The 15,478-nt window shown below is 33.0% G+C and overlaps 4 protein-coding genes across 8 annotated transcripts; 3 read left to right on the top strand and 1 right to left on the bottom strand.

Moving 5' to 3' along the window:
- Positions 1–392: 392 nt before the first annotated feature.
- LOC114871736 (mediator of RNA polymerase II transcription subunit 15-like) lies at positions 393–7,119 on the top strand. 2 transcript variants are annotated; one of them, XM_029178019.2, is made up of 13 exons: positions 393–569; positions 685–772; positions 935–986; positions 1,070–1,264; positions 3,418–3,677; positions 3,771–3,929; positions 3,995–4,113; positions 4,211–4,293; positions 4,381–4,542; positions 4,619–4,907; positions 4,980–5,082; positions 5,169–6,157; positions 6,364–7,119. In XM_029178019.2, exons 1-12 carry the CDS (start codon positions 508–510, stop codon positions 5,496–5,498), a joined length of 1,902 nt encoding a protein of 633 aa, XP_029033852.1. In that variant the 5' UTR covers positions 393–507; the 3' UTR covers positions 5,499–6,157; positions 6,364–7,119. The 2 variants fall into 2 exon arrangements, with proteins under 2 accessions (XP_029033852.1, XP_046144190.1); XM_046288234.1 differs by having other exon boundaries at positions 6,324–7,119.
- On the top strand, positions 1,462–3,233 carry LOC114871738. The gene has a single exon (XM_029178023.2). The coding sequence runs from the start codon at positions 2,043–2,045 to the stop codon at positions 2,877–2,879; it is 837 nt and encodes a 278-aa protein (XP_029033856.2). The 5' UTR covers positions 1,462–2,042; the 3' UTR covers positions 2,880–3,233.
- Positions 7,120–8,725: 1,606 nt separating the features above from the next.
- On the top strand, positions 8,726–11,750 carry LOC114871737. 2 transcript variants are annotated; one of them, XM_029178021.2, is made up of 6 exons: positions 8,840–8,911; positions 10,361–10,401; positions 10,479–10,790; positions 10,903–11,293; positions 11,400–11,458; positions 11,586–11,750. In XM_029178021.2, the coding sequence occupies exons 2-6, from the start codon at positions 10,399–10,401 to the stop codon at positions 11,718–11,720; spliced, it is 900 nt and encodes a 299-aa protein (XP_029033854.1). In that variant the 5' UTR covers positions 8,840–8,911; positions 10,361–10,398; the 3' UTR covers positions 11,721–11,750. The 2 variants fall into 2 exon arrangements, with proteins under 2 accessions (XP_029033853.1, XP_029033854.1); XM_029178020.2 differs by lacking the exon at positions 10,361–10,401 and having other exon boundaries at positions 8,726–8,911.
- An 87-nt stretch (positions 11,751–11,837) lies between these two features.
- Positions 11,838–15,475, bottom strand: LOC114871735 (intraflagellar transport protein 80 homolog). 3 transcript variants are annotated; one of them, XM_029178018.2, is made up of 15 exons: positions 15,216–15,475; positions 14,976–15,154; positions 14,782–14,892; positions 14,452–14,720; positions 14,249–14,386; positions 14,047–14,171; positions 13,731–13,979; positions 13,487–13,650; positions 13,216–13,413; positions 12,985–13,135; positions 12,736–12,907; positions 12,552–12,674; positions 12,342–12,481; positions 12,140–12,278; positions 11,838–12,035 (listed from the first exon to the last, which is right to left on the bottom strand). In XM_029178018.2, exons 1-15 carry the CDS (start codon positions 15,308–15,310, stop codon positions 11,937–11,939), a joined length of 2,352 nt encoding a protein of 783 aa, XP_029033851.1. In that variant the 5' UTR covers positions 15,311–15,475; the 3' UTR covers positions 11,838–11,936. The 3 variants fall into 3 exon arrangements, with proteins under 3 accessions (XP_029033851.1, XP_029033848.1, XP_046144189.1); XM_029178015.2 differs by having other exon boundaries at positions 12,140–12,481; XM_046288233.1 differs by having other exon boundaries at positions 11,970–12,059; positions 12,140–12,481.
- Positions 15,476–15,478: the final 3 nt, after the last annotated feature.

The following is a 15,478-nucleotide window of genomic DNA, read 5'->3' as shown; positions in this document are numbered from 1 at the left end:
TTAAAAATTTTTAAATGCGCCCCTAGCGCCATCTATACAAAAGCGGCGCAAACTACTCGACAAGTAGCTTCCGCTGGTTCCCGATAGATGGCGATAGTGCTCACTTGTCGGTATCTGGTCGGTAAATCGCGGAGTAGTTTCCCCGACCTTAGCATAGATGGGACTGCGATCGAAAAATTATGAGGTGATGGTAATACAAGTTTCGTCAGTCGATAAGTTACGATTCTCACGGGGACCCCCAAGCACCGGTGACTCTGTCTGCATACCGACATATCATCCAGGGGTGTCAAGGACCCCGGTGCATAGGCGACGTTCTTTGCATATCGATCTGAATTTATGTTGGGGTGTCAGGGACCCCATTGAACCGATGGCGCTCTTTGCATATCGACTTTTTAAAGTGTGCTTTAGAAAATAGCCCTGCTCTCAGTTTGTCATATGTGTTCACTGTTAATTGTTTGATAATATAAAGTTGTAAAAATCCCTCATTTATTGACTTAATCATGTAAAATGGCAACAGATGAAAACTCATGGAGAACACAAAGCTTTCGACAAAGTGTGATTGCAAAAATGTAAGTTAATATATACTAACAAATTTTCTATAACAATGTAGTTAATTCTAATTTGTGTTGGGAAATAAATAAAATACATGTATATATTTATTACTATTAAACATTTATTATACAGAGATGAAGCTGTACAAATGTCTGGAGTGCCCACTGCAAAAAATAGTATTGAAATGGAAAATCATGTTTTCCAAAAGGCAAAAACCAAGGTTTGTTGTCTATTATCTTCTAATTTCCAATTTAATTAATTAAACAAATAGTTAATAAACCTTATGAAAATAAGACTAGTAAGTTAAATATTTGTTGGGTATTATTAAAAAATACAAACTGTAAATCAGTCTTATTTACAATATAAATTTATTAAATTGCAGGAAGAATATCTAGGTTTCGTAGCCAGGCTAATTCTACATGTCAGAGAATTAAGTAATATACATTTTGATATAATATGTAAATATTATTTCAGCAATTGAATGTTGGTATTACATTATCATTTTTCCTCTGTTTAGATTCTAAAAAAACAGCAGGGGGCTCTGTACCAGCTACTGTTGGTTCTGGAAATCAAGGAATGCCAGATCCAATTGGAGCATTACAAACATTGGCACGTCAGGGAACTGGCAATAACCAAATGATGAATATGAATGGACCGGGATCTAATCCTCAAGGAATAATCCCTCAACCTCCTGCAAATACTGCTACAAATTGTAAGTATGTGTATCAATTATTTAATACAAAGTACACTTTATTGTAATCAAGTATCATTTTTTGCAGTAAAAAAGTTTTTAATAGATATGCATTTACTATTTTACATCTTATACACTCATTATAAAAATATTATTAATCATAATTTATTTTTTTAGCTTCAGATATATGTAAAGATATATAAATACATACATATATTAATTTATATTTTTTCCGAGTAACATTTCCTCGTATTGCTTAGATTAACCAAGATATTTAAGTGGACAGAGTTTGTGAGACACGTGTGCATATTATAAGTCCTTCAAAAGTGAAATATCAACAACACAAGAAGGTATATATTGTAGAGAGGGAAAAAAGCGTTTCATGCGTTATGTCGTTATTCGCTACGGCCAGTAACAAAGGTCGACGACGATCATATCGGGACAAAATGAAATAGAATGATGACTTTACAGCATTGCTGTAGCCTTTCAATCACACTGTCAACAATTAAGATATGATTTTATAATTGATACTTTAATTGGGAGGCTACGCCACTGCTGTGGAATCATTCTATCTCATTCTGTCTCGATATGTTCGTTGTTATCCTTTGTTACCGGCCGTAGCCGAAAAGGGCAATGCGTGTGATACCTAGAAAGGTAAAATAGGATGAGAACGTGAGTTTGTCTCGCAAACATCTCGCGAAATTATAGTAGTCATGAGCAAGAAGTTGGGCAGTTTTGGTCTACATTGCATAACTCAACAAAATATTCATTGAATCAGAGTTTTATAAAAAGGTTAAAAATGCCAAGATTAACTAATATGTACTATGCCCAGTATGAGAGTAACACAGAAAGCGAGCCTGGCTACGATTCTGATAATCCAGATGCATTTAAAAGCTTAATGGAATCACCATCTCAAGCCGAATTTCGTAAATATCTTGAACAAAGACGTAGCGAAGAATTATTGCACGAATCTTGGAAGCTTAAATTACGTGAAAAACTAGACCTTGCAGAAAATATCAAAGAGCAGTGTGGTATGGCAGTTGACCTAAAAGATGATCGAGTATGTTATGTTTATAAACCTGCCATTGAGAGTACTATTGTAGGCATAAAATTTAAAATAACATTTGAATATATCAAACTATTGCGCAAATGGTACCTTAGTTTGGGACATAGTCGTTTACCAGATGTAATAAATATTCAGAATAAATTTAAAGATGGTATTTATGATCCTATTAAACCAAAAGTACTTGCATTTATACAAAAGGTCAAAAATAAGTTTGATATTTATGTACAAAGATTAGTGAACATATATAAAGTGATTGATACTATAAAAGAAACCTACAAATACATGGAATTTGAAGTAAATCCATCCTTAACTGACATAAAAGCAGTGTTGAAAGACGAAGAATGGCCAAAAAGTATTAAAAAAATAAGCCGTCAAGACTGCATAGCTGTGAAACTGTCACTAGATGCTAATCTTGAAGTTAGTGATGTTGAATATGAATATGTATATAGTGAACAAACATCTACTTTAAAGCACTATAAAATGTGCATAAAGCAATTAGAAAAGAAATTACAAATATTTTTTGATTATCCTTTGATAGAGGCCTTTATAACTTTCATGAAGGAAGATTAAATTCTGGACACATTTCATCACCATTTCTATCATTAAAATAAATCATGTAATTAGGATTAAAATATGTAATACTCTTTTGCATTCAGGTTATGTTTAAATATTTATTTATTACGTATATTAACTAATATAAATACTTTTTTATTTATGATTAAATTGTATAGTTTCAGTTGATGTTTTTCAAAGTTATTTATCTTCACTTGTTAACTCATGTTCACATTAAATATTAATTTAATTATACTTTGCATATGGCATTTTAATTACACATGAAATACATATTAAAATACACTTGTTCATTTTTTGTTATTATATTACTGTATCACTGTGTTCAGATTAAAATTTATAGTTTACATTGTTCTATGGTGTTTTTATTATTATCATTATTGTGAGTTAATTCACCTTTCTCCCATTACAATCTTACAATGTGTACGATTAGGTAATACTTATATTTGAGATAGAAATCTATTTTTCTATTTTTCTGGTCTACATTCTTCTACTACTGGATATCTTCCTAAGACATGATCTATTGTGTTTATTTTAGTACTGCAAAGTTTAAATCAACGTCCTGGGCAACCTATAACCATACAAGGTATGCAAAGTAAAATGCCAGGGATGGGTATGATGCCTACTCAAACCAGTGGTCCAATGAGTCATATGGGACCAATTCAGACTATGCAAAATAATTCAATGTTAACACAGATGAATCAAATGACACAGGGAAATATTCCTCAACAAATGAACCAGATGGTTACCAATCAAATGGGACAAATAACTACAAGTCAGATGCAACAAAATATGCAAGCATGTATCAACCATTAATACTGATGTACATATGTGTCGTTTTTTACTTATTTCTATTTTTGAAATTAGTAAAATTTATACATTATTTTTCAGACTCAAATGCAAAATCAACTATCTAATCAGATGGGTAATCAAATTGGTGGATCTATCAGTGGAATCCAAACTAGTATCCCACAACAAATGAATCAAATTGCTCCAGGTCCATTAGGACCTACTCAAATGCAACAGCAATTAAGCCATATGCAGAGGAAGGTATACAAATGAAGAATTAACACATAGTATTATTTCGAGATTTTCATGGGTATTAATACTTTTAGCAAGGTGAAATGATAAACGCTGGTTTCGCTGGTCCTCGAAATGTTACTCCAAATCAATTTCTAGGACAGAGCCCATCACCATCAGCTCCAAGTCCTGCTGGTTTAGGTGCACCATCAAGGTTACTATTGTACAATAACTTCCCTAAAGCACTTCATATACGATTAGGTATTTCAAGATTTATATTGAAAGCAAATATTATGAAATACATTTTATAGTAATCAGATGGTAGCCTCGCCTGCCTTAGTTCCATCGCCAAGTCCACAACACGCAATAATGGCAGGATCACAACGATCTGTGGGTATGTTAAGATAATTGTTAGTGTAAAAGTGATACATTTAGAACTATCTAATAAAAGTAACAATAAAAAAGATTGTATTAAAATTAGGAATGGCATCATCCCCTAGTAGTTCTCTGAACACTCCGGGGGGCGTGGGTGCTACTCCAAGCCCACAGCAAGAAGATCAAGCATATAGAGATAAAGTTAGACAATTAAGTAAATATGTTGAACCTTTAAGAAGAATGATTGCTAAAATGGGAAACGAAGGAAGTAAGTATTTTAATGATTTTTATATGTATTATATTCCTTTACACATATATTAATTATATAATTTTTCGTTTTACAGATATCGATAAGTTAAGCAAAATGAAAAAGCTATTAGAAATTTTATCAAATCCTACCAAACGTACTATGTCCTTGGATACATTATTAAAATGTGAAGTAGTTCTTGAAAAATTGGATTTTAAACGAAGCGATGCCAGTGTAGGCCCTCCTGTAACAACACTAAAAGAACATCATTTCTTTAGTCCACTATTGGAAGCAGTAAGCACCCATCTCCAAAGTCCAGTAGTAAATCACACGTTACAACGTACCTTTGGCCCGTGTTTAGAAGCTTTGTTTGGTCCAGAAATAAAGTGGGTAGTAATTACATTTAACTATAATTCCAAAGTACTATGAACAAAGTATTGTAAAAATTTGTGAAACAGGAATTTACCTCCGCCATTGAAGAAACAGAAGATAGAAGAATCTCCAAGTGAAATACCAGATGTTTTACAAGGAGAAATAGCTCGATTAGACCAACGGTTTAAAGTAAATTATTCAATTTATTTGTTAATATATTACGTTAATTTATGTGATAATACATGAATATATAATTCACGCTTGTAAACATCTAGGTAAGTCTGGATCCAGCGCAACAAAATGGATCAAAGTGTATTCAGTTAATATGTTGGTTAGATGACCGTCATCTCCCGTGCGTTCCACCAGTGTCAGTTACGGTTCCTGCTGATTATCCTTTAACACCACCGCGTTGTGTTATGGCACCCCATGAATATGCCACAACATTTCTTTGTGCGGTTCAGAAAGCTTTAAATGCACGTATAACAAAACTTCCTCGACGTTTTTCCGTATCTCAGTTATTAGATACTTGGGAAATGAGTGTGAGACAAGCGAGTGCACCATCGCAAACTCCTGTAACCGCCAGTACAGTATTAATGGGTTTATAGTAAGCTTTTATATATAAAAGATAGTATGAATTTAAGACAATTATATAGTGATTATTTTTAATTTAATCATTTATTTGATTTGTTTGCGATAAGATATCTATATCCATATTTTCCCTTTTAACTTAAGACATTTTGTATGTTTATATGACGTTGTAAAATAAATATAAATGAATTTACTATTTTTTTTATTATTTATATCATAAATACCCGCTGCCCTCCCCCAGGGGATGATGGGGGGTCTTATGCAAGATTTCCCCACGTTAAAAAAGAAAAAAAAAAAATAATCTGCAGCCACTGAAATACATAGGTACTATTATTCCTGCAATGACTTAACCGTAGGTACAACAGTGTAAGTTGGGACAACATATGCGCGGGGCTTACACAACAAATTGTATCGTTCGTATTGTAAAGGAGCCAGTACTGCATGCGCTACGCTCCTTGTAACTTCGTCACTGTGTTGTATATTATTCACATATTAGGTGAATAAAACCCGGTATGCGAGGCATTAATAAAAATTTCTAGTACACAGTACGCGTTAAAAAAATAATCAAGCTTAAAAATTTCTAAGAAAGTTTTTGAAATTCATCATTAGAAATGAAGAGTGATCAAGTGAATAATCAAAGAAAGTGATAATTTCTTACACCTTATTAATATTGAAGGTAAGAGTGCATCTTTTTATTATTTGTCAAATAAACAATTATATATAATTTTATCTTAACCATATTGTTAATGTTATTCGATTAAGGGTTTTTATCAAAACTTAGGTTCTTAGAATTTGAAAAAAAAAGTACCTATAATCATTTTTATTTATTGCATTGTGTCCAGTTTGATTTTGTGGTATAAAACTTTTACACGGAAAATGCAGGAGCTACAGGGACTCTTAATCATCGCAGGCAGTAATGATGGAAATGCTCTGGGCGTGATAAAACTGGCTTCATTTTTGGCAAATTTCTAAAGGGTGGGAGATACAGCCGTTACCTGAATAACGCACAGCCCGCATCTTTCATTGGATGTTGTCTCGACCTATATTTCGTTCTGTTTGTTATACGTCGCCCTTTCAATTTCTCACTCCATTCTTTTTTCCTTTACACTTACATCATCTATGAAGTTTAAACGGTGTGCCTAATCGACCGACTTATAAAACATGTAAATTTATGTAAATGGCATTGTGCCTATCTTCCAAACACAATATACCATCAACAATACCTTTTAAAACATTTTAGAACCTATATTTTATACAAAGTAGTAATTACCCATATAATTAAACTCTAAGAAATTTTAATGGTTTTTTTTTTTTATTGCAACATCAACTGATAAACACAGTTGTTTACAAATCTTATTACTTATCTTATACCATATGCATAGCTTAAGATTTAAGCGTTAGATATTATTAACTCCTTGATACAATATTCCGATTTTTTTGTTAAACACTTGCGTCAATATATGTTTCAAAATTCTACTGATTAGAGTGAAAATCGAGTAAGATAGTTATAAATAATGAATCGTCAATAATAACTTATATATTTAGTTTCTTAAGTGATAATTTGTTGCTAATGTGTTCTAAAACATTTTCCTTGTAAGAAAATACTTTTATTTTAATACAATAATGTTATAAAATCCACATATTTGTGCTTAAAAAGTTTTGACGTCCTCCTGCCTTTAATAGTGACGCGCTTTCTGCGCATGTCTATTGCGCATCACGTGACTAATATTTACGAAGTTGGCGGTACATCATGGTTTTTGAAATGTTTAAATTTTACTAGGTATTCAAAATTAAGAAAACGACAACTCATGTGAATTCCGTGCAATATAATCAAAGCAGATTATAATTGTTTTTTATTTTTTGCATCCCGATAGTAACTTAATCGCTCGATCAAGTTTCAACACAGTTCTCTTTCGCAAATTACCCTGTTTTCATGAAAAACCACCGGCATTGCCGAAACTGTCCACAACTTTTTTCCTTTTTTAAGAACCTGACACCGGTGGTCTACGTGCTCGAAATACAGGCTACAACAGGCTACGACGGCGAAAGGCCACGATTGATGGTACAAAGAATTCGAATCGCTTGCCACTGGCGTTCAAGGCACGTACTTTCTCGGTATAAAGAATCAAACATGCTTGCCTTTTCAATATATGAATAATGTTCCTCGATCGCAACCGATTTATCGATTTCCCAGAAGCATTTATCATTGCTTGCCTTTATTGATTCATATACGGTAGCCAATTTCTTTTTAAAAGCCTTTCAGAAATTTGTATACTCATCTGAATATTGTTACAGACAAATTTTTAATTAAATTTCAATTAAAATTCTAATGAAAATTGGAAGTTCATTAATATTCCTGATACGAAGAGATTCGTTTGCTAATGTATTAGAAGAATTCCATTTATTCCGTTTTCGTACAAGTATCTGTTTAAGACTTTACTAATTGCTGTTCTAAGCAAATCAATTAGCGAATAAATTATATCCTTCTTCATTTACCTCTATTTAATTCGATGGTATCTAACGAGCTTGATTGACTAATTAAGCATCACATAAATTAATCAAATATCTATTGACAGTTATACAAAATCTTAATTTTAACAAAAACATAAAATTAAGAATTGAATTACTATCTGAATGATTGCAATTTATGATTCAACGATACATCACGAATTTACATACCTATATAATGTTTCTTTATGTCTTTTTTTTTTTAAATGATGAAATATGACGAGCTTTTTTGTTCGAATCTCACACACTTTTTACTCTCTTACATAAGATGCGTGATTTGTAAAAAAGAAAAAAAAGTACTTCTTGGTATGAAAAATAAAACTACAAATTCATGAAGAATAAATACATACTAATCCGGGCAATTGGTTTTCTTCTTGAGTGTCATCGATGGTCACTTAAGTAGCAATATATCACTTCCTAGTTACACATGTTGGTCACAATTCCCAAAATAGCATATTTCATTACCATTAGTAAGGATACTCTAATAAATTAAATCTACTATTAAGTTATATTTAAAGAAATTGAAAACTCACCTAAGAAATTCACTTTCAACGCGATGCAGACGAGTATCATGTATCGCGATGAAACGAAACTCGCGTCCCTCCGCGTCACTGTTGGTCAGTAAAGAAATGCAAAAATGCAAAAATGACGTACGAACTCATTATCGGGATCATTGTGGCACGGAAATAAGCCTTGGAAATTGATAAAACAAACGATTTAACACGCCGTTGCGCACGCTCGACGAACGATAATCGGCCGGCCAGCAGCCTCACCGTTGATAAGCGATAATTCAGAAACATGTTACGCATATAATGTGTAGTGGAGCAAGTTAGATGACAGTAACTAATGAGGCGGTCCTGCGTTAATTACAATGAGGCCGGACTTTCGATTGGTGGTCCAACAGGAAATGCCTCTGGCAGCGGTAAATTGATTCAACACTTCTTCTTCTTCTTCTTCGCTTTATAACTTGCACGTGTAACACGTTTTTCTTTTCTTCAATTTTTTTACAAAAACAATGATGTATTCTTTCAATCGGTCATTGAACTAATAATTTCAACAATTGCTTATCATCATACTTTATAAAATTCAAACACCCGAGCTCATTCCGTGAACACTTAAATGATAATTGATCAGCCGAACGTCATTCCTAATTGATAACTAACACTTGATCGAAACAATCGTAGATATTTTGTAATTCATTCTAAGAAGAACGAAGATAATTATCTATTTTATTAAACATCCTCTTGATATTAAAATGTTTTATAAAAACTTTTCAGTTCGAATAACAAAGTATAATTATTAGCAAAATGGTCCTTGATAGAAATATATAATTATAAAAATATTGAAACTGGATTAAAACTTGTATACTTTCATTTTGATAGTATAATTAAATCCTTTTCAGGAATCACATTCTCCTTGAATTTTAATTCAACATCCTTTCTCATTTAATTAACATGTTGACCGCCACACAGTTGTTTAACTTGCTACCTCACATTCATGTTCTGTAATTACTCGCTTAAATGCAATTTTGCTAATTACAAATCATAATCAATGTATTTTAAACACTCTCGGCGACCGCGATAAAGAACTCCTTAATTACCTTGTTAAATGATTAAACGGGTCATGATTTCACGTACGTATCATCTGCGTTAATTTAGAAACGACACACGCCACGTTTAATCCGACTCGTTAAGAAGGGCAAATGATGGAATAAGAATGAGTAATATGCACACAATGAGAATGTATCTAGCGGGCGGCATACAAAGCGGTGTGGAATATGTCAAATAAGGCAGCAAGATAACAACGGGCATACCCATGAGAGGAATAATAATTGCGCACGATACCTGGTGTGAATGTACCATGACAATTGTGGTAGTAAGGACAGAGAATTCTATCGTCGTTTCTCTTTCGTAACACTTGTGTCGCCCATTATTATCATAAAGGGACTGAGGATGTCCGATGACGGGCCTTGAGATGTCCTGACTCTTACAACGAGAGACTGAGATGTGATCCTCGTTGATTTCGATGATGATGAGTCTAAGTCTATATCAACAATAAGCATAGCTTTAATTTTTAGAAAAAAGCAATTGTAAAAATACTATAGTCACCTTTTATTATCATGTAAGAGCATCCTGCTATTGAAACACATTTCCTGTTTGCTTTCCATTTATATAGTCATGGCTCACTGGCCATTAATCATAATTTCCTACAAATTATTTGATCAGTGAAAACATTAAGAGAAAGAAAACGAGCCACTAATGCTCTTATTATGATGCTTTGAATGTTTCCTAAATATCTTCACAAGAAATATTCTCCTAAAAACATGATCTACATTAAGAAACAGGAACAACAAGAATTTAGAATGTTAAAGTTCCAGGAAGCTGATTATTTCATTCCTTTACCTTACAAATGGTAAAAGAGAACTCATACCAAGAAACAAGGTGTCATGTTTCTTTTTTTTTTGTTAATGACCATTAAAATTCTTCAAGCCTGAGAAGCCTGAATGGCACGAACACACCACGGAGGATTCTTCGATGTCTGGACTGGTTGGATCTCTGCGAGGCTTGGAGGACAATTCCGGGAATACAACGCAGCCTTATCGCAGGAACAGCCTTGCTTTATCATTACATTCCAATTTAGCTGCTTTTCCGGCAGCTAATAATCATGAAGTCTCGTCTTTCCATGTGGTCGATTCAGCAAGGAGGAGATTCAGCAACGTCAGCGATGTTGTTTCCAGGAAGATATCTCATACAATACGCTGGAGGACTGTTTCAGCTTCTGTTGAGCTTACGGTTTCTCAGGTACCCATACAATACCAGCATCTGAAATAAACCATTAATGATAATTAGAATAATTAACACGTTCACTGTAGAGCTGGCATAGCCATTATTCAATTAATATTACTAATAACAGGGATCTTCATTATGCGCTCAATACATTCGAAACCGATTGAAACGATCAGGAATCTTCCATCGAAAACTTGGACTAAAAAGAATGAGAAGTGTTATGTTGCTTCCTGGTGGTGCAGTTGTGGGAGAAGTATATCCAGAGTTAGTATCAATTGGAGCTGAGCTTGAAAAAATGCATCCAAATTTATTCAACCGTGTAGCACGACAGATCGGTTGTGGTAGCTTCTCCACTGAACAATCTGCTTGCGAGGCTATCGTCGATGTCTCCAGGGAAATGATCAGGAATGGAGAGATGAATTGGAGTAAAGTAATAGCCCTTTATGCGGTTGCTGGTGGCATTGCTGTAGATTGTGTACGCCAGGGAAAACCTGAATTCCTACCTGCCATACAAAGAGGTAATTAACTGTTTTAAAATTATAATATTATGCTTTTTACCTTCAAAGTGGGAAGGTCGAATAAAATTCATCAAATATCAATTAGTCTTTTCTTTTTCAATTTCAGGCATGACAGATGTTCTGGAAGAGGACCTTGCTGTATGGATACAGGCCAATGGAGGATGGGTAAGAGAGTAGTTAATGTAATATTGAATTATTCTGAAAATTATCCAGATTTATTCAAATTATTTTGATAGAGTAGAAATAATATTCATGTTCGTTGCTTTAAAAATAGATGTACTATTAATTTCAGTCTGCTTTAACAACACGGTACAGACCGCCGACAAAAGAGACTATATGGTACTCACGGAAACTCGGATTGTTATTTATAATTACCATTTTAATAATTATCATGATCTCCATATCTTTAAAACTATTAGTTTTATAATACGTATTAAATATAAATATATTAAACCAACTTTACTGCACTGTCCTTGAATTCAAGTATCCTCTTTGCTGCATGTAAATTGTTTGCTGTGTCGCTTATTCTATCTTAATAATTAAAAGATTTTTTAATTGAAATATTTTCCAATACCGGTTCGTTATATTTCATAGATATATATTTTAACAAACAATTCGAATAAACGCAGCTAGTTTTACGTTTTCAGATCTGCATTTCCTCATCCAACGTTTCCAGCTTTTGTATTTCTGCCTCGGGTAATTCGATTTCATCTGCCTTATAGGTAGTCTGTTTAGTGGCTTCCTAGTGAAAACAGTTTTTGTCTCACTAGTTAAAAAGAAACATATAACATTAAGTGCAAAACGCTAGAGGAGTGTGCAATATTGAATGAAAATAATTCGATTTACTTGTGATTTGGCAACATTTGCCACATATGCAAGAAAGCTTTGATTTGTCTCTTCTTTATTAATAACTTGAAGATATTTTCTTCTTGCATTTAGTACTTCATCCTGTTGCTTTTTATGTCTGATTGCTAACTCTAACGCTCTAAATAGATGTACGAAATTAAAAACAATATTATTCATAATAATATAATAGAATGAAAAATACCTATTCCAATTGTACACTTCAATGTTAATTCGTATAGCTTCTTCAATTAATCCATTTTGTAAAAGAATTCCTTCTGCAGTTAGTAAGTCCCCCGATAGAAGTGCCATTTCTGCTAATCTTTCTGTTTTGCTTGGTAGTCTCTTCAATTTAATTATGTATAAATCGAAATTAATGATTTATTTGAAAAACAATATCTTCAAATAATATTACCTTAATATACTGAATATAATCGACTTTGTCGTATCTTGAAATTGCTGCGTACGCTTCTTCAGCAGCATCCAATTCTTTATCATCAGTTGCCATAACAGCCATACAAGTCCATAATATTTCATTCTAAGAATTAATTTTCTTAATTAGTGATAAAATAAGGATAAAAAATAAAGCTATTAATTACCTGAGCAATTCGACAAAGGGACAATGCTTCTTTCCATCTCTTATTTAAAATATGCTGTTGAAGACTAATAAAAAAAGTATAAAAGGATGAAGCTACTAATGCCCCATCACCGCGTCTTACCATTACCATTCCATTATACACATTTGCTATACTTGGCTGCTTACCAAATTCACTAAAGGCGTTAATAAGAAATAATTTACAGGAAAGAAAAATACATTGTTTTATAAAATATTATAAAAAGTATTAAACCTGCTTTCTTTGTCGATTCTTGTTTTTCGTATGATTTTACGATCACTATAGTGCACACAATTGGGACATAGCCAGACGGATAATGTTGCATCCAGCATTGCTGCTAAAACGTTTGCATCAGCCGCCCATGCTATGTCTTGTGTCATAGCCGCTAGAAAATATAGATCGTAAAAATATTGTAATGGTGTATTTATTAAAAGATCATAATAATGTACCTAATAAAATGCATACCTATTTTACATACTCTACCAAAACCACTAGCTCGTATAGAGACCAGAAACAAATCCTTATTTATATCAATTAAAGCTACTTGTCTATCAGTTAATCCACCAACGTGATTTAATGCAACTCTTGTAATACTTTGAAGATGTGTGTATGCTTGACTTTCTACTATAGGTTTATTATAAGCAACTTCCAAAACATGAAGTACTGAAACATAACTTTTACTAATATGTATGTATTTAAAGAAACGTCCTTTTAAAGAATTTATTTCGTTTCATACTTTTGTCGTTACTTTGTGATCTTATAACTAAAGTATCAGAACATAATGATATACAGGATGGATAAAGTCGTTCCTGTGTCATTCCTTTCCATTTTGGAGTTCCTAATAGCCGCCCTTGGTAACTGTATAATAGTACATTATTCCATTCAACTAATAAAAAATGCCTATAAAATAATACATGTATAAATGATGCTTCATTTATTTTTTATTTTTCTTTGTAGTATAAAATATATCTGGTACATACTTTTCTGCTAGAAGGACTGCTGATACACTAGTATTCTTCAAATCGAATATAGCAGGTGTATTCCAATTTGTAACAGAGTAAACATGACACTGTGCAGGTGTGATAACGACTAAATGATCGAAACCGAACTCTAATTGAACAACGCGATCTGATATCTCCAATGTTTCTCGTATTTCATTACCAACATCTCTGATTTCAATTACTTTTCTTTTAACTAATGTAGCTTGATAGTTATTCCACTCCAATCTCCTGTTTTCGCAAAATATCAGAACAGAATAACAGTGATGGTAAATAATGTTTTAAAATATTTGAATACCTATCTATTATATGGCCTGTAAGTACAGTTCCATTACTGCAAGCCATAGCTACTTGAGTGCCATCACTTGACCAAGCAATACTGTAAATACTTCCAGCATTAACTTTCTCTAATGAATGAGACCACTGAAAAATAGATACATGTTAGTGAAAAGGAATTAATACAGATACACAAGTAATACAAAATATGAAAGTAAACTAACTCCTGTTCTATCACACAGCTTAACTGTATTAAATGATCCCACAGCAAAATAATTTCCAGAATAACTCCAACTCACTGCAGTGATGGGATGATCTCCCGCATTACTAGAGAATAATTGAGTGCCATTGGAATCCCATACCTGAAAATAAATTCATTCTATGTATTAGGAAAAATTAATTTTTATTTTATATGTATGTTATATACCTTGTATCTACAATCTTCTCCACCGGAGATTATTAATCCATGAGTATGATTCCAGCACAAAACTAAAATGAGACCATCATGCGCTAATAACTTGCGAGGTTTAGAATTAGAGTTAAGTGACTGAAAAGTTAAATGACCACCCTGGGAATATAATACTGTGGTACAATCTGGACTCCATGCAGCTGATAAAATAGGGAATGAGCCTCTGACCACAACGGAACGAAGCATGCCACTACGTGACCACACTTTTATCAAACCATCTTCACCAGCTGAAAATATAGTCAAAGATTAATTGAAAAGAAAATACTTCATTTAAAAGATTTTAATTACCAGTCAAGAGTGCAGAACCATCACTGCTCCATCTGCCTACTGTAGTTGCTCCTTTGTGAGCATCTACACTTTTTTCTATACGTCCATTTTTGTTCACTAAATGATACTTTCCTGTAATAAAAACATCAATGCAACAATGTATTTTGACGATTACAGTACAATACACTTTAAGTTTTAAGAATTAAAATAAATACCATCAGCTGTAGTAATTAAGAGCACATCTAACGATTGTTTCTTGGTAATTAATAGAGCATAATTCGGTCTTGGATGCCATTGCATATCAGTCGGATAAAAATCATCAGGAAATTCTGTGATAATGCTAGAATGTGCGATTCCACCTTCTAAGTGCCATGATATTAATAGATGATCCTCGCTGTAAAAAAGAATTAACTCATTATAATAATTTACATAGTTTTCCCTGAAAACAAACATACCCGCAAGAATAAATTTCTTCTGCAGAGCTCCATGCTACACATGTTACCAAACGCTTATGACCATTACGGTTTTGTGCAGATATTTTGAATCTCATTTTACACCTTTTATCACCTTAATTCCTACCCAAATACATATGTAAATTCCTTTATAATTTTATGCAGAAACACCTTATATTTGACATCATGCAAAGTAAATATTCTATAGTACAAATTCGATCACATGGTTAAAAGTTCTGGAGTGTTTTGACATATGGTTACCATAG

This window comes from Osmia bicornis, chromosome 12 (assembly GCF_907164935.1).
Source record: "Osmia bicornis bicornis chromosome 12, iOsmBic2.1, whole genome shotgun sequence".
In the NCBI taxonomy this organism is placed as follows: Eukaryota; Metazoa; Arthropoda; class Insecta; order Hymenoptera; family Megachilidae; genus Osmia; species Osmia bicornis.
This window is presented reverse-complemented; position numbering and strand designations above follow the sequence as displayed.